This window comes from Ochotona curzoniae, unplaced genomic scaffold (assembly GCF_017591425.1).
Source record: "Ochotona curzoniae isolate NIBS_2020 unplaced genomic scaffold, NIBS_Ocur_1.0 contig_66, whole genome shotgun sequence".
NCBI classification, from domain to species: Eukaryota; Metazoa; Chordata; class Mammalia; order Lagomorpha; family Ochotonidae; genus Ochotona; species Ochotona curzoniae.
In genome coordinates, this window is record NW_024466512.1 from 15325259 (window position 1) to 15343509 (window position 18251).

The following is an 18251-nucleotide window of genomic DNA, read 5'->3' on the forward strand; positions in this document are numbered from 1 at the left end:
AAAATCCCAGTGCCAGGGTGACTGTGGTGTGTAGACTGAAATAAGAGTTGGGGTTCTTGGAGAGAATACCGGTTTTTGGTACTTTCTTTTTGGCTTTTTCAGGGGAGAATGATCTTAGCACCCCCAAAATTTAGTAAACAAAATGTTTAATAGAAATCACAGATAACAAATACTGTTTTGCTTAACATGTAGAGATGCCTCAAGAGCATGTTCAAAGAGCCAGGACTCCAGAACAAGACTATTTTAATACTGGTTCTCCATTTATTACCCCATGTGGATGATCATGCCTCAGTTATCTATGGAATGGAAGTTATATCTGTTTCATTGGGTTTGAAGAGTCCTAAAATTTACTGAATGAAGTTCAGTAGAGTATCTTCTGTAAAAGTGTCTTGCTGTGCAGAGCGGCAGCAGTGAATATGTGCTTTTCCCTTAACTTTAATAGCAGTGGTTAGTATTACAACATAGCATTCGTTGCTTATGATATGGGGTCCCTAATTAGAACTACTATCGAAAGTATCAGTTACGAGAGTAAATTCTAGGAAAGTTTTAAGTTTTCCTACTATGATATGGTTTAAAAATTGAGGGAGGTTTGGTTCCTATTCCAGACTTTGTGTTTCCAGGTATGTCTGGTTGATAGACGTCACAGTGATGACATGGATCCTTGGTGAGAATTGTGTTCTGGGTGGACTGTAAAAGGAATTAGATTCTTGCATTTGGAATTTGGTCTTCATTGGCAGCTTTATTGGGCTAATGAGGTCTAAGCCTGAAACCATCATCAAATTTATCAGTTAATTATCATTCATCTTTTTTAAAAAAATGCTTGTCAAAAATGAAGGAGGTGTACGTTTCCAGTATTACAGTTTTAATGTTGTGAATGTATCTGCCTTGAAAATAGCAAGGGAAGCCACCAAGTGTCAAGAAAATTAATTTATGTTACACCTTTTTATACTGTCAAAAATGCCAGTTGCAATTTCAGCAAAATATTTAAAGCATGGATTGGCTTTTTGCCCTAACTTGGGTGTTAAAATGTTTGTTAAGATGTTTAGAGGGGTAAGTACCTGCAGATTACTGTAAGTATTTGTATTATACTATGGGGCAGTTAGTATAAGTGGCAATTTATAAGTTCAACAGTAAATGTAAACGTTCTTTACATCTAGGATTTTTGAGTTGCAAGTTAAACAGAATTTTTCCTGCAGTGGAGAGGAAGAGCATAGCAGACAGAATAACAGGTAATACCATAGTTTGAATTGAAAACCTCAAATAATTGAGTCCCATGACCCATTGTTTTTTTTAATACCATGTATGTACATTAAGAAATATAGGAGGTTCAGAAACCAGTATTAACCAATAGAACCTTCTAACAATTTTTGTCGTAGCCAAAGTAAAAGAGAGATGGTGTTATGCTTCTGTAAGGTTTTTCATTTGGTGGCTGTGAATGGCATAAGACAAATCAGAAAACAACATAGCCGATTGCTGAGCTAGCTAAAAACAGTGAATTTCATTCATTTCCCAGCAAGAAACACTGATGGTGTATATTTAGGCTGTGTCCCTTACCAGCTTATTTTTTAGAAAACCAGTACAGACTTAAGTCTTGAATTGTAAACTAATATTCAAGATTTATTTGAAGGTCAGTTATGGGACAGGGGAGGGAGAGAAAATTGATCTTCCATCGGCTGGTTCATCCCCTAATGACAACTAACAGCCAGGACTAGGCTGGGCCAAAGCTGGGAACTTTTCTCCAGTCTCCTGTGTAAGTGCAGGGCCCAGGTACTTGTCATTCAGTGCTCTGCAGGTGCTTTAGTTGGAAGCCAAATCAGAAGTGGAGCAGCTGGGACACAAACGTCCCTACAAGGACGCCAACATCATGGCTGGCGGCATGACTTGCTGCACCACAATGCTCGCCCAAATTATTAAGAGCACAGCTCTTGGTTGAAGAGCCACGTTGTCTAGTTGGGGCCCCAAATCACGGTTATTACTTTGCTGGCTCATGATTTCCCTTTCTTGCAAAACTTACCTGCTTTTTCTCCACCCCTCCCCCCCTTTCATGCCTTGTACTTATTTTAGCAAGATGCAGTGAATTTCTGACCAGAGAAACAGAATTCAGGCTTGGAGGAAACACTTGACTCCATATCCTGGGAATTGAACTAGAATTGAAGCCAGACATCTTCAGCTAGGCTAGTCTTTAATAGATGCTAAGTCTCCAGTTGTTCACTGCTCACAAGGAGCTGGAAGGAGTAAGTATCTCTTCAGTTCTTTTGCCTGGAGTTTTTCTCTCCAAAAGCACTACCAGGTATAGTTGACCTAACTTTGAGAGTAAGTGTGATGAAGCTAATTTACAAACAACTGACCTCTGAAGTTTACATATTTTACATACATTTTAGACACTTAATGGCTTTTGTTACATTTTTATAATGCTGTTATTGTGCCCTGGTATGAATATCTAAAATAAATATTCTAGTTATCACCCTACCAATCAAGACTGTTTTAAGCTATTCTAGTGACAAAAAATGACAGCTTGAGGAAATTAAAAATTACAAAATGTGCTGCTAGAATTTTTTTAAAAAGTGTTTCAGGTGAGCCTTTTTGTGTACCTCCTGGGGAAGTGAGGTATGCAGCTTCATTTCTTTGTGATCTACATCCTGGATTTGGGGGCAGAAGGAGATAATCAGCTTGGCTTATTAGTTTTTCAAGACTGGTAATATTTCAAACTTTTCAGGGGGAAACAAAAGTCAGCCTTGATTTCTTGAAGTTAACTTCTGGTCTTAGAAGTCAATTTGTCTTTTAAAATATTAACACACATTGTGTAATCTACCCTCCTTCCTCCCCCAAGGAAAACAAACTCAGGGAAAGTAATTATAAGGGCAGTTGAAAATTTTCTATAGGGTTGTTAGAGGCTTCCCAGCCCATTATCCTGTACACAGGAGCATACAACAAAGTGACAGCACCTCAGGTTTGCCTGAGTGAAGTCCTCAATTCCAGCCATATACAGTGTGACACCACTGAATGCCACATGAAAAACTAAATCAAGCTTTAGTCACTGGTTTTCATTTACTTCCCATGACAGCTGGTAGTCTTCAAACTGTCTTCACTTTCAAAAGTCAAAAAAAGTATATAAATATATAGAGCAACAGTTTGACTTGGCTAGGAATATTTATAAATGAAACCAAAAATAATTTACCTGGACCACAGAATGAATTTTTGTCATGTTTTTCATTTAAGTCCCCAGCACCTGGAGTGTAGCACATTCTAACACTGGGCTTCTAAAGGCATGCAGGTTTTCATACACATCTACTTCAGAGAACATAGCATAATCAAGAAAAATATATTTTTGGAGGCACAGAAGAGCACAAGAACAATTGAGTATACGCTGAGGCCTTATGTCCAAGCTGCTACATTTTATGCATAGTCTGTGTATGCCATTGAAAGTGCTGTTCAAGAAAAGACAGTCTTAACATTAACACACAACTGCACTGCTAAATACGGTTGTCTTTATTTTATTTTTTTCTTGCCCAGCCCTATCTAAACATAAAATAAAACTATAGGACTGAAATTAACAACCCATTAAAATCAGCAATAAGTTATGAAAATCATAAAGCTTTTTTTTTTTTAAGTAATTAAGGGCAGTTAAATTATTTAAAGTATACAAAGTCCAAACAGCCGGGGCAGTCTCCAAGAAGGCTTCCCAGGGGACAGGGCCAGACGCTTGGAGTTTGAAAAGACAGGGGAACACATGACATCAAAGTGCAGGCTAGAAATTTCACTTAGAAGAAAATAACATTTCTGAAAATATTCATAAGAGCAACAATAGCACCTGCACAACAGGATTGTGAGGAGGGAGAGAGACTGCCTGTAGGGAAATGGAAGCAAATCTTAACATTAAAATGACACAAGTGCTGAACTTAACTATGTTAACTATGATAGTGTGTCTACTATAGATATCAGATGGTTAAAAGATGGTAAAAGTAATGATTCGAAAGAAAACAAAAACAGCATTGACTTTTTTTTCTTAACCTAACCCAGACCTCATTCACTTTGTGCACTATAAAGAGTGAGGTGTTTTATCATTATCAAATGCTGCATCAAAATAGATGATTTTTTTCCCATGTGTTTTTCCACTATAAAAGACATCTATTTTTTCCTATGGACAAGCTTTAAAAAGATGTCATTTTGGTTTTCAACACATACAAACAGTTATCAAAATCTGAAATAAAAATGCTGCCATGGCTCAGACCTTGGCCTGCTAATGTGTGCACAACTTTCCTGACCCATGCAGACAGAGGCACGTGGAGCTTTTCCCTCCTGGCTCCCCAAGTCCGTGACTCACAGGCCTGTGTGACAGAGGCTGCCATGCATGGACTGCCCCCGTGTGGCCCAGGGGCGGTGGGCTGGCAAGTGGGCAGCTGGGTGCCCTAGTGCTAATGATGCAGGGAAAGGCTAGCTTGCTTAGCATGGAATCCAACAGAAAGCCGAGCTGCATGATGATCCCTTGCAAAAGGCTTCATGGGCGTCTCTCCTTTCGTAGAGCATGAAATGAGCTTTTTAAATTTTTCTAATGAATTCATCATCCACAGGCTTCATGATAAACTGTCCCAGGCTAAGTTGTAATAGCTTTAGCTATCCAGGAATAATGCCTGATTATCTTGTCTTCATTTCTATAGGTTTGATTTTTCTTTTTTTTTTTTCTTTTTTTTTTTTTAGGGCCATAAAGCTCAGAATGGGAACATGATCCCATTCTTTCTGTTTACTCAACATGGTTTGAGCAAATTCAGAAAAAGAGGATGGCATCTCCAGTGTCCTCTTTTGAATGAACTAAATCAAATCAAGAAAATTTCAGACAAGTTTGTTGCTGTTAGAAACTGTCATTTTTCCAATATGAATGTTTGTTCTGCTGGAGAGGCTGTGCCCCACTTTTTGCTAAGTATTTGCTTAAATACAGGTCTTTTGACCCCTTTATTCAAGTATAGTTTTCTTTCATTTAGTTTTAAAGAGGAGACTGCATCATGAACCCAATTGAAGAGATTGTACTGAATTGGCCCACTGATGATTTTGCCCTGCACTTGTTACGTCATGCTGGGTTCTAGGAAGTGAACGAAAGTTTGACACTGGCACTGGAGTAGCCCTCGTCGCTCCCAATACTCTGCAGGCTGCTGTGGTCATCAATGTCACTGATGCTGGTGGTACTTATATTGTCCACTTCTCCATGGGAGAACTCTGTGCTTTCAACATCCACTTCAATCTCCTCTGCCAAGGGGGACAAAAACAAACAAAACAACATTAATAATCCAGCACATGGGTACCTTTAAAAATTAACAAGACATGAAGAAAATGGCATACAAGTTAAAGTATACTATCCATGATCTCTGGAGAACAGAGGGACTAAAGGTGAAAAGACACAGGAATACTGCTTGCACAGGGGAATGCCTGAGAGACAATGGTGGTCTTAATTTAGGCAGCAAGTTTACTAAAACCCCTTGGCGCCAGTCCGTCTGGACCTCCCACTAAAGTCACTAGGCCTATTTGAGAATTAGTGCTTAATATTAAAAGATCCCAATTTCATGTGGTTTAACATCTGCTTTGCATCAAACCAAAAACTACTCAGTGCTGTTTATTAATCAGGGTTGCCTTAACAGGAGGAGAAAAAACATACAAAGTTAATACAGGCTAAAGTAGAATGTTTATCCATCTAAGCCTTTGATGGTACCATTTACAGATCTAGACTTCTACACTTCATCATAAAGTAGATTCACAGAAATCTGTTAATTTAATTTTGTTTTATCAAATACACCCTGAAATAAGACCTGATGGATTATGATGTACAAAGGAATTTGGGTGGTGATACTTAAGTTTTAAATGCCAAACATGAAAACCCTAAATAATTTATGATCCAGCTATCACTAGGTGTATTAACTATTAAATACTATAGTACAATCATTAATATATAAAAAGCAATGCACATTTTAAAAACAAAAGGCACTTAGAAACAGTTTTTCTGCCCATTATAGCTAGGATGAAACTTAGTGTTTTTCAATTCCCTTCACACAAAGCCTGTATGTCGTATCTGGCACTGACTTTATGTGCCCACACTGCTTACAAAGTGTTTTTTTGTTTGTTTGTTTGTTTTTTAAGATTTATTTATTTTTACTTGAAAGGTAGATCTACAAAGAAGAGACAGATCTTTCAGCATTGGATTCACTCAAAAGGCTGCAAGGCCAGAGCTCAGCAGATCCAGAGCCAGTGGCCTATTCCAGGCCTCCCACGCAGGTGCAGGGTCCAGGCATTTGGCCCATGCTCTGCTGCTTTCCCAGGCCATAAGCAGGGAGATGGATGGGAAGTGGAGCAGCCAGGACATGGACCAGCGCCTAAAGGGACTGCTGGCATTTGAAGATGGAGGATTAGTCTGTTGCACCACAGTGCCAACCCTAAAAAGTGGATTCTTGATGAAGCCAAAAAGGCTGGGTGAAATTAAAGAATACACTTTTTAAAAGGGCTTGTTGCTTCAGAAGTTTTAGTGATTAGCTTAAAAAAAAAATGCAAGCAGCTCTCCAAACAAGCATTTAGATAATCTATTCATGACTATTTGCTTCCTATCCTTACCAACTTTCAGGGCCATACCATACTTCGCAGTTACTCACTATAACCCCCTCTATTGGGAAATAACAGCAACTACCCTATCCAGCACAGCACACGGATCTCAGAACAGAACAACTGACTGCTCAGGACAGACCAGAGATGTTACCCAAATCCTTTGTAACGGTGGGAATGAAAGACTTGCTACGGATTAGGATGGTACACACTAAAAAGTTCCCTGGCGGTACTTAGAAAAAAAAGGAGGGAGAACTCTAATGATAAAAACATGTGCACTCTGAAATTTGGAGTTAGAAAAGTATAAGCATTGGCATAGATCAAAAACTATCTTAAAAATTAGAGCAAATTGGGCCCTCTGCAACAGCCTAGTGGCTAAAAATCCTTGCCTTGCATATGCCAGGATCCCATGTGAACGGTTTGAGTCCCCGGCTGCTCCACTTCCCATCCAGCTTCCCGTTTGTGGCCTGGGAAACCAGTGGAGGATGGCCCAAAGCCTTGGGACTCTGTGGCTCCTGGCTTCAGATTGGCTCAGCTCTGCCCTTTGCCACCACTTGGGGAGTGAACCAGCAGACTGAAGATCTTTTTTCTCTGTATCTCCTCTGTGTATCTTCCTTTCCAACAATAAATAAAACAAATAGTTAAAAAGGCAAACTAATGCATTCTGGACTTTGGGTACTGATGTAAACCTGCCAGTGGTAACAAGCCTTTTTTGAGACAACTGTAGGAAAATGATCACCAACAAACTGGCTATTAGATGGTGTTATATATCTGATTTTATTATTTTTGTGGGATATTACAATGGTGTTTTGAAAGTACTTAAAAATGGTGAGAAAAACAAAATTATCCTTTGCACAAAAAAACTTCAGCATGGTTTCTTCATTTTCATTTTCCATAAACTTTGTGACATCTCTCCTATTTCTTCAAGTATTCAGGTACAAAATTATTTTATCGGGGACAGATTTAAATGTTCAGAGTGAGAATGGTGAAGAATGAATGCCAGGATGTGGGCAGCTCGTCTAACTGCATGAAGGATATCTGGGAGCTTATTTTAATTGAAATATATTTCATAAAGTAAGTATAAATTTTTTGGCTCAATTGGCTAACCCTCTGCCTTCAAGTGCTGATATCCCATATAGGCACTGGTTTGTGTCCCAGCTGTTCCACTTCCTATGCAGCTCCCTGCTTGTGGCATGGGAAAAACAGTAGGTGGAAGATCTTTGTCTCTCCTTCTCTCTGTAAAAATCTGACTTTCAAATAAAAATAAATCTTTTTTAAAATGTCAAAACAAAAACTAAAATTAAGTTTTAAAGCCAAATGCCACTTGCTTAATATTTCAGAATCCTGAGGGTTTCATGAATTCTAGTTTCCACATCACTGGCCTGATGTGGCAGGAGCTGTAGACTCACAGGTCAGTGAAATTCAGACCACTGCTTTTTTAGCTGCTTCTGTCCTTTAACTGCCCAAGAGAAATGTTCTAGGACAGACACGAAAAGAAATGAAGAGTTGTAGTGCTTCAGATACACCTACGAAGTTAGAAGGTTACCACATCACTTCTGTGATATCCGTTTCCCCAAAATGGATCACATGCCCTTAATCCAACTTTCTGAAACCATAAGACTCAAATTAAGGAACATTTCATATATATATTAATTGCCTATTATTCTTCAAAAGTGTTATGGTAAGGAAAAAGACCTAAGGCAATGCCAGTGAGATGCTGGCATAGGATCCTGGAGCAGACAATGACATTAATGAAAAAAAAATTAGGACAATTTGAGTAAGATTTATTGTCAGCTATAAAATGAGTATTAGGTCAGTGTTAATTTCTTAGCTGTGCTAATTATGCCATGGTTATGCACGCACTAAAGGAAACGGAGTGAAGAGTAGATGAGAACTCTGAAAACTTAAAAATCAAGGGGCTGCATTGTGGCACAGTAAGTTAAGCTACCGCTTGTGATGTCGACACCTCTGGAGTGCTGGTTCAAGTCCCATCTACTCCACTTCCTATCCAGCTTTCTGCCCTTGTGCCTAGGAAGGCAGCTGAAGATGCCTACGTCACTGGGAACCCTGCCACATGTGTGACAGACCAGGATGGAGTTCCTGGCTCCTCAGGCTGGTCCAGACCTGGCTACTGGGGCACCGAACCAGTGGATGCAAGATCTCTCTCCAGTGGCTCTGCCTTTGGAACAAATAAATAAATCTTTTAAAGTATTTCAAAATACCAAGTATAAATGAAAAGTAACAAAAATACACAAGCACTGCTAGGCAATGTTGTAGTTGCATGAAGCCTAGAACGGCTGGCTGTGTCAAGAAAGCAGACGAGTACCTCCTCAGAACCAGACACAGAGACGCTTCGTGCTCCGTCAGAGAGGTGCGCTGCCTACCTCGCTCTGAATCAGAACGATCGGAAGAAATCGTGGATCCAATGCTGTCCATTCGTATTCGTTCCACCTCCTGAGGGCCCTGCAGCTGTTCCAGTCTCCGCTTCAAAAATCTCTGCTCTCGTTCCAAGTTCTCGAGCTGGTGTTGGCTCTTCCTTTCGGCTTCTTCAAGTTTCTAAAATGATAATTACATTTGTGTGCAGCCCAATGCAAACAGATTTCTGCCTAACATCTTACAATATTTTCTAGCAGCGAAAACACAAATGAATTATACAAATATGTGTGTGTGTACGTACATAAAATATAAGTGCTTTTAAACGTCAAAGCAGTTAGTCTTTACTTTTTTGGATATCAGTACTGCATTTCTTGAACAAGAGAGACTTCCGAAAGCCTGTGCAGTCATCTGTACCAAAGGCTGTACAGCAATCTGCAGTGGGTTTGATGGAAAAGTACTGCGGGACTAAAACCAATGAAGTCATCTCCACTAGAGGGCACAACTGCTGTCCTCCTGGGTGTCGGGAGGGTAATTGTTATTTTCCTAGCATTCCAAGCTCTTCAAATGGCTACGCTGTCAAAACAATTTGGCTTAATCAGGTTACTGCTGCTCCCATCAAGATTAGCTGGTAAGTTTTAGAATGATTTCCCTTGAGGTCATCTATTTAAGGAAAGTATGTGAGTTAACTGATCATTCCTAATAATTAAAGCAAGACCCAGAGAATCGTGCAGATCCTTAAGTAAAAATTCTCACCTTGATGTGTGCTTTGGCTTTGTTGAGCAAACCAAGGGTTGTATGCCTGGTGCAGTCTGGTCCTAGTGGAATCAGAACTTTCAAGCGTTCTAAACATAGACGCAGATGAGCTCGTCTAAGACAAAGAAACAATTAGCACAGTTGGATATTCCACTGGAAACATGATAAAACCTATTTTAAGGCAAACAGTTCTCTGCAGTTATTCAGCCTGTGGCCATGTGAGAATCCTCATGCTTCAGTTCCAGAGTGAGCACAGGGCACCTGCCTTTCAGTCTGCTGGTCCTAAGATTCTCTGGAACACCGGTCCACTATGGATTATCATCCCCAGTGGTAATGTTAGAAATGATTTATTATTTAGTCCATCCCACAAAGTGTCTCAACTTCATTAATACTGAGTAAACCAGCAGATACAAGATCTTTTTCTCTCTCTCCTCTTTGTAAATCTGACTTCCCAAGAAAAATAAATAAATCTTGAAAAAAAAAGTCCTTAAAAAGTTCATGAAAATTGGAATTAAAAGATGTCAATATTGGTGCAAAGCAATTTTTATTTTTTGGAATCGTGTATATGTGTGTGTGTGTGTATACATATATATAAAATAAGCACTTTATAAGTTTTCCAATGATTTACTATCCCCATCTTTGGACCTGTGCTTCATCAGGCATAACATATTTCAGCAGTTAACAGTATATTTGGACAAGAAAATAAAATATGAATACATTTATTCCCTAAAGAGCTACAACTAAAATTTTACCGTCTCAACTACACCAGGAACAAAACATACCTTTCATTTTCTCAAAGCAAACTAAATGGTTTTATAAACTGACCCAAACTATGCTTTCTGTCTTACCATGCAAGAAAATATGTCAAGTGAAACTCCCAAATATCGCCAATTTCAAAGCAGAAGATGGCAAACAGTCAATTATGCCACTTCCAAGCAAGGATGATTAAGAACAGTGAGGTCTGGTCGATGAATTACCAAGACTGACTGAGCACCCACTAAGCCAGTTCTCACTGCAGGTACTAGCATAATTCCATCTCACATCTCTTCACTGAGCTCAATACTTCAAGCCTGTAGTTGGCGCCAGGCTAAAATGTGACATACTTGGTGTGGATAAAGAAATGTCCTTATTTTCCTGAAATCTAAAGTGTATCAGGGATTTCCCTGAATGGCATTTGCTAATTTTAAAGACAATCTTCTAAAAAAAATAATAACGAGGAAAGTTAACTATCTTACTAGAAAGAAGAGCTGCTCACATTTTTTGAGTTACTTAACTCCAGAAATCCAATATATTTAGGAATTATCTTTTAACATTTTCATCTAAGAAAGTTGGGCATGAGTCCTTATTAGTTTCACATTATGGAAGAAAAGATGAGTTAATTTTCCCTTTTCTGAGATTTACAAAACCTAGGCTGAAAATACAGTAAAATTGAAATGTCTTCTTCCCTTTGTAAAAATTCAGTAGTATACTAGTGACATGACTTGGGTACTCAGCACTGTTCCAGACAGGGAGCAGGGAGAAGGAAATGAGTTCATAGTCTGCTAAGGAATGAAACATACTATTTTATGTTCATGGTTTTATTTTGGTTTATTACCAGAATGATTGTTAGACATGTCAAGGACAACAGAATCTGAATAAATGGAGAAGTTGTAAGTGGAGGAAGCAGGCTTGTAAGGGGACTGACATTTGACTTGGGACTTGAATTCAAGTTTGAAAAAGCAAGGATTTTCCATGTTATTAAAACAATGATAAAAACCTAAATTTACAGATTGGGTTCAGCTTTAAAATTAAAAACATTTTCCTTCACTCAAGGAAGAGCACTGAATTGAAAGCCTGTGCCGCAGCAGGAGTCCGGGCTCAGCAGGCTGGGGCTGTGCAGTAACCCCAAGAGCTTGTGAGGTGTCCCAGACCAATACTAATGCCTGAGTGAGGAGGGAGGCAAAAGCCCTCAGCCACTGCTAAACATTTCTTCAGTCAAGCAATAATAAATCACCAAGACAGCTTACACAAAGGCCAGTGATGCCTTGTGGAAATAGAACTGAGGCAAATTTCTTTTGGTGCAAAGAAGCTGAAATCCATGCATATGTGAAGTCCTCAAAAGTTCAGAGAGGCCCTAGCACGGTGAGTGTGTGTTCCAGTCCTGGCTGCTCTACTTGCAATCCAGCTCCAAGCTAACGCATCCGGGAAAGCAGATGGCCAAATGTGTGCTCCCCTACACCTACATGGAATTTCCAAAACAAGTGCCTGGCTCTTGGCCTCAGCCTGGCCATGTGGCCACCCTGCGGAATGAACCAGAGGATGCAAGCGCTCTGTCTCTAACACTTTCAAATAAACAGTGTTTGAAATAAAAGTTTATGGAAATATGCACTATGAAAAAATACATACGCATTTCCTTTTCTGCATCAAACTAAACCTATCTTTAATTTCATTTCCTCTGCGTGTGTGTCACAAAAGTAGCTTTCATCTGCTGGTTCACTCCTCCAGAAAGGCTGCAGCCAGGAATGAGGAAGCACAGTTCAGCTCTTGTACCTGGGTAGCGGAAGCCCAGTTCCTAAGGTCATAATGCACCGACTCGCAGGGTGTATGCATTTGCAGCATGTAGAATTGGGAGCAGAAACGGGGTATTCTTGATGTTTAAAGCAATGTCTTCACTGCCAGTTGGACACCCATTTCCTACCCACCTCCACCCCCTGCTGCAGTGAACTCTGTGAACCTCCTATCAGTCTTCCAAAATAAACGTTAGCATTGAGGATACGCAGTGAGTGGTGACGTGTGGGTCTTCCTGTGGAAGCAAAATCCCATTGCCTTCACTTTTTTTTTCATTGTCTTTACTTTTATACTTGTGAATGAAACAGGCATTTGTAGGGTAGAGAAACAAAGGGTCACTGGCAGCTAAAGAACAACAGCTGACCAAAAGAAGCCACACTACTGAGTCCACTCCACTACCGAGTCCTCACTACCAAGTTCACTCCACTACTGAGTCCTCACTACTGAGTCCACTTCTCTACCGAGTCCACACTACCGAGTCCACACTACTGAGTCCACACTACTGAGTCCACTCCACTACCGAGTCCACTCCACTACTGAGTCCACACTACTGAGTCCACACTACTGAGTCCACTCCACTACCGAGTCCACACTACTGAGTCCACACTACTGAGTCCACACTACTGAGTCCACACTACTGAGTCCACTCCACTACCGAGTCCACACTACTGAGTCCACACTACTGAGTCCACACTACTGAGTCCACTCCACTACCAAGTCCACACTACTGAGTCCACACTACTGAGTCCACTCCACTACCGAGTCCACACTACTGAGTCCACACTACTGAGTCCACACTACTGAGTCCACACTACTGAGTCCACTCCACTACCGAGTCCACACTACTGAGTCCACACTACTGAGTCCACTCCACTACTGAGTCCACACTACTGAGTCCACACTACTGAGTCCACACTACTGAGTCCACACTACCGAGTCCACACTACTGAGTCCACACTACTGAGTCCACTCCACTACCAAGTCCACACTACTGAGTCCACACTACTGAGTCCACTCCACTACCGAGTCCACACTACTGAGTCCACTCCACTACCAAGTCCACACTACTGAGTCCACTCCACTACCAAGTCCACACTACTGAGTCCACTCCACTACCGAGTCCACACTACTGAGTCCACTCCACTACCAAGTCCACACTACTGAGTCCACACTACTGAGTCCACACTACTGAGTCCACACTACTGAGTCCACTCCACTACCGAGTCCACACTACTGAGTCCACTCCACTACCGAGTCCACACTACTGAGTCCACTCCACTACCAAGTCCACACTACTGAGTCCACACTACTGAGTCCACACTACTGAGTCCACACTACTGAGTCCACTCCACTACCGAGTCCACACTACTGAGTCCACTCCACTACTGAGTCCACACTACTGAGTCCACACTACTGAGTCCACTCCACTACCAAGTCCACACTACTGAGTCCACACTACTGAGTCCACTCCACTACTGAGTCCACACTACTGAGTCCACACTACTGAGTCCACTCCACTACTGAGTCCACACTACTGAGTCCACTCCACTACTGAGTCCACACTACTGAGTCCACTCCACTACCGAGTCCACACTACTGAGTCCACACTACTGAGTCCACACTACTGAGTCCACACTACTGAGTCCACTCCACTACCAAGTCCACACTACCGAGTCCACACTACTGAGTCCACACTACTGAGTCCACACTACTGAGTCCACACTACTGAGTCCACTCCACTACTGAGTCCACACTACTGAGTCCACTCCACTACTGAGTCCACACTACTGAGTCCACTCCACTACCGAGTCCACACTACTGAGTCCACACTACTGAGTCCACACTACTGAGTCCACACTACTGAGTCCACACTACTGAGTCCACACTACTGAGTCCACTCCACTACCGAGTCCACACTACTGAGTCCACTCCACTACCGAGTCCACACTACTGAGTCCACTCCACTACCAAGTCCACACTACTGAGTCCACTTCTCTACCGAGTCCACACTACTGAGTCCACACTACTGAGTCCTACCTCCCTGGGGATGAGCTACTTAGAGGAATGCACCCATCCAAGAGCAACAGAGTCCCTGCAAGTGAAAACCCGAAACCATTAAATCAGAAACACCTTTTCCTCCGTATGTCTTCTCAACAGCAAATCCACAGAACAAGAACTGTACAGCAAAATCCTCCTTCCCTTACAGCAGTGCTGCTCTCCTTCCCTTTTCTCCAAAGTCTCTCTGTTGGGAACCAGATTGCAAGCTTAACCACCAATGACCTAGAAAAGCGTATCTTCTGATGCCATCTGGTCCTTTCTCTTCTTGCCTTCAGTCTCACGGGACTGTGGCTAGGGGCCTCCTGTATGGAGTTGCCAAATTACGGGCTGTAAGACTTGAGAAGAAGGAAGGAAGATAAAGAGACAAAGGAAGAAAAAGACTTGCTTTGATCTGAAAATCTTTATTCACTGAGGAACAAACTGCAAGCATCCTACAACGATGGTAAGTCTCCAAGAAGTAGACTTCAAAGAGAAAATGTAGGAAAGGCATGGTTTTGCACCCTGCACTGCAAAATTTATGGGACCACATCTGATGACAAATGATAAAATTCTAGCTCTCTGGTCAGCATTCACTTTATTTAAAACATAAATACTCTTTTATATATATTCACTGAAAAATACACTGATAGCTTGATAAGAACGTCAAAGCTGAAATCTGTCCTCAACGAGCACAGGGAATGGTGAAGCCAAGTTAGGACTGGACACTGCGGCAGGAGGTTCCCCAAGAAACCTGCCGGAGTCTCCTTGCTGAAAGGGAGGAGGCTGGAAAGATGGACAGCAAAGTACCTTGACTTTTCAACGACACTGAGCTCTGTTTTAATATGAGATTTAAAAGTGAGCTTTACCCAGGAGAAAAGGCAATTTGCAGCCTACTAGCCCTTTCAGAAAGGAAGGGCCCCATCATAATTACCCGCACCTTCCAAAAGGGTAAGCCCCATGTGGCAAAAAGAACAATTATGGTCTGTTTGGCTTTTATTTTGGTAGACTGGGATCATTTTTCCCTGAAGAAGCCAATGCTGTTTTAGATTTCAAACCCTGTAAATTCTACTGCCAAACTGACATACCACACAGAAGATGGAGGGAAATTATTTCGGCTACAGAAACATCCCCTCCTGGTAGCTGTGCTATTTTTCAGCATAGGTACATCACACACACGCAGCACACACACTGGTGAGGAAGGAGCCAAATATCACATGATGATGTTTTTCAAGTTGTCTATCAAAACTCTAATCCCCTTGCCCAACAATGAGAAAGCCCAGCCCAGGCCTCCAAGCCATCCACTGGCTGATGCCCCTGCAAGCATGGTCCCCTGGCCCTGGTTAGTCTTTCATTTCTCTACAGGACCCCAAGGATTTTGCCAACTAACTAAGTCAAAATGGCAAACAAATCAAGTGATAGAGACAGGGCTTGTATTTCCCTCTAGTTAATGTCATACAATGAACTTCGAGGCCTCCCATGAGCCACATTCTTCAAAGCTGCAGTGGCTTGTAGCCAGGTTTCCCAAGTACTCCCCCATACCCGCCCACCACACACAGACACACTATTGCACATGAAGCAGCTCGCTACTTAATCCTACATATTCTACATCCACAGGTTCTCTAAAATTTAATCTGCTGAGAATTTCTGGAAAATCTCCTAAGTTACCAGAGGAGGAAAAAAATATGCCTTTTCATATAAATGACATTTAAGATGGACCCAGATATATACCAAACACATTGAAAATTACTGATTTCATTTACTAAAACATATGATCATTTTCTGTTCAGCATTTTGTTTTTATTATAAAATGCAAAAGCCTGACAATCTTTTCCTATAAAATGGCATTTGGTAACTATATTTTACCTGAAAATTAAAAAAAAAAAGATTTATTTTTATTGGAAAAACAAATTTACAGAGAGAAAAGGAGACAGAAAGACCTTCCATTCACTGGTTCACTCCCCAAGTAGCTACAATGCCAGAGTCCAGCTGGACTGGAGCCGGGAGTCAGGAAATTCTTCCAGGTCTCCCACGCGGATACAGGGTCCCAAGGCTTTGGGCTGTCCTCTGCTGCTTTTCTAGGGCACAATCAGAGAGCTGGATGGGAAGGGAGCAGCCGGGACACAAACTGGTGCCCATATGGGATCCCAGCAGATGCAAGGCAAGGATTTGGCCACGAGGCTACCACTCCAAGCCCATTACCTGCAACTTTCTGGATTAAGTATTTTATAGAAAAGAAACAGCCTGTTAACTCCCAGGCAGTGACTTGTCAAGCGCCATCCCCCTGGTGTGAGACCCGACAGTGGCAGTCATGAGACTCAATGATAGCAGAAAGACAAGCTGCAGGAAACACCTAGGACCCTCTCCTCACTTTTCAAAAAGAAGTTGTTTTCACTTAATATTCCTCTGAAGTAGTGAGTTGTACAATAATTCAATAGGTATATCAAGTGTTACAAGATTGTGAATCACAGAAAACTAAAAATATCACATAATGCAATTTATTGTCATGTTGTTAATCTTTGTGTGAAAGGGCTTGTATGCATATAAAATAAGAACGAAAATCAGTGTGACAAATGATACTCTTGGAAAGCATTTGAAAACCACTTTTTCCCAATGAGATCCATGGATCTTAGAGCAAGCTGTGTATATGATCCACTTGACACCAAGTCAGAAGACATCTGACACCACAGGGTTAAATATGGTTTCACTTCTAGAAGTTATCATTTCCTCAAAGATTCGTAAAACAAACAAAAACAACAACCACCTCCCACTATTTTATGTAAGAAAGCACAGTTACTGCAAAATGCACTTTTAAAGTATTTGAAACCTCAAATAAATCTGGCATCATTTCACACCCCATCAATCCAGGACCTCCACAAACCTCCAGGAATCTACGTCCAAATTGCTGGAGTTATTTACTACAGCCTCAACTAGAACCTGAAACTTGGCAGATCCTTTCTGACTCATGGCTGGGACTGTGTCTCTCCAACTGAGAGAAGGAGGAAGAGGGACAGGATGGGATGTGAGGGACAGGAAGGACAAGTGGGGACGTAACTGAGTCTAGGGAGCTTCACAAAGTCCAGGGAAATATATTTTATTTTAGAAACTCTGTGGATTTCAAAACTTTTCACACAATAAAGTCTCTCTCTCTCTCTCTCTCTCTCTCTCTCATTTGTCTATTTTTGAAAGGCAGAGAGATTTGAGATCGCCCACCTGCTTATTTATTTCCCAAATGCCCAAAACAGCCAGGGCTGGGCCAGGTCAACCCAGGAGCCAAGAACTGTGTCCATGTTTCCTCTGCAGGCGGCAGGGATCCAACTACTATGCACCATCCCCTGCTGCCTCTCCGGGTGCACATGGGCAGGAAGCTAAATCAGAACAGAACCAGGACTCTAACCCAGGCACTCCAATACAGGATGCAGGAGCTCCAAAAACACCCGTCCGTGTACTATGAATTCCACTGTCCCACACACTTCCTACAATACCCTCATGCAGGGCAGCAGGGAAAGCCTCCAACTGCAACACTGGCATCCCATATAGGCACCAGTTAAGTAAATGGCCACCCCATTTCCTACCCAGGCCACTGTTTAGGGCCTTAGAAAGCAGCGGCAAACAGCCCCTGCACCAACATGGCACACTTGGAGAGAAGCTCTTGGCTCCTGCCGTGGGCCCTGGCTGTTGCAGCTATTTGGGGGTGAAGCGGCAGATCAAAGATCGACCACTCTCCCCTGCCAACTCTTTAAATAAACAGATCTTGAGAAAAGTAAAGTGCCCTCATAAAAAAGTCAGTAATGACAAAACTGCAGGATACTCTCTCTCTCAAACTACACCCGTTCTATGTCGGCTGGAATCTTATTTCACCATCACATATGAAGAGCAGGAAGCACCCTCAGTAACGATGATCATTATCATTAGTAAAGAAGGAGTCCTGCCCTATCACCACTTTACCAGCCTCATTT

The 18251-nt window shown here is 41.6% G+C and overlaps 1 protein-coding gene and 1 long non-coding RNA gene across 5 annotated transcripts in view; one reads left to right on the top strand and one right to left on the bottom strand.

Moving 5' to 3' along the window:
- The first annotated feature begins 857 nt into the window (after positions 1–857).
- LOC121164160 lies at positions 858–3635 on the top strand. The gene is made up of 2 exons (XR_005885042.1): positions 858–1229; positions 2065–3635. It is a non-coding gene; the product is annotated as an uncharacterized LOC121164160 (long non-coding RNA).
- Positions 3636–4649: 1014 nt separating this feature from the next.
- The window catches only part of MXI1 (MAX interactor 1, dimerization protein), a 75777-nt gene continuing 62175 nt past the window's right edge, over positions 4650–18251 (bottom strand). For all 4 annotated transcript variants that reach the window (XM_040992130.1, XM_040992133.1, XM_040992131.1 and 1 more), the window contains 3 exons: positions 9712–9826; positions 8967–9138; positions 4650–5241 (listed from right to left, as the gene is read on the bottom strand). In XM_040992130.1, coding sequence (XP_040848064.1) covers positions 5078–5241; positions 8967–9138; positions 9712–9826 — 451 coding nt within the window. In that variant the 3' untranslated portion in view covers positions 4650–5077. The remainder of the gene's footprint in view (positions 5242–8966; positions 9139–9711; positions 9827–18251) is intronic.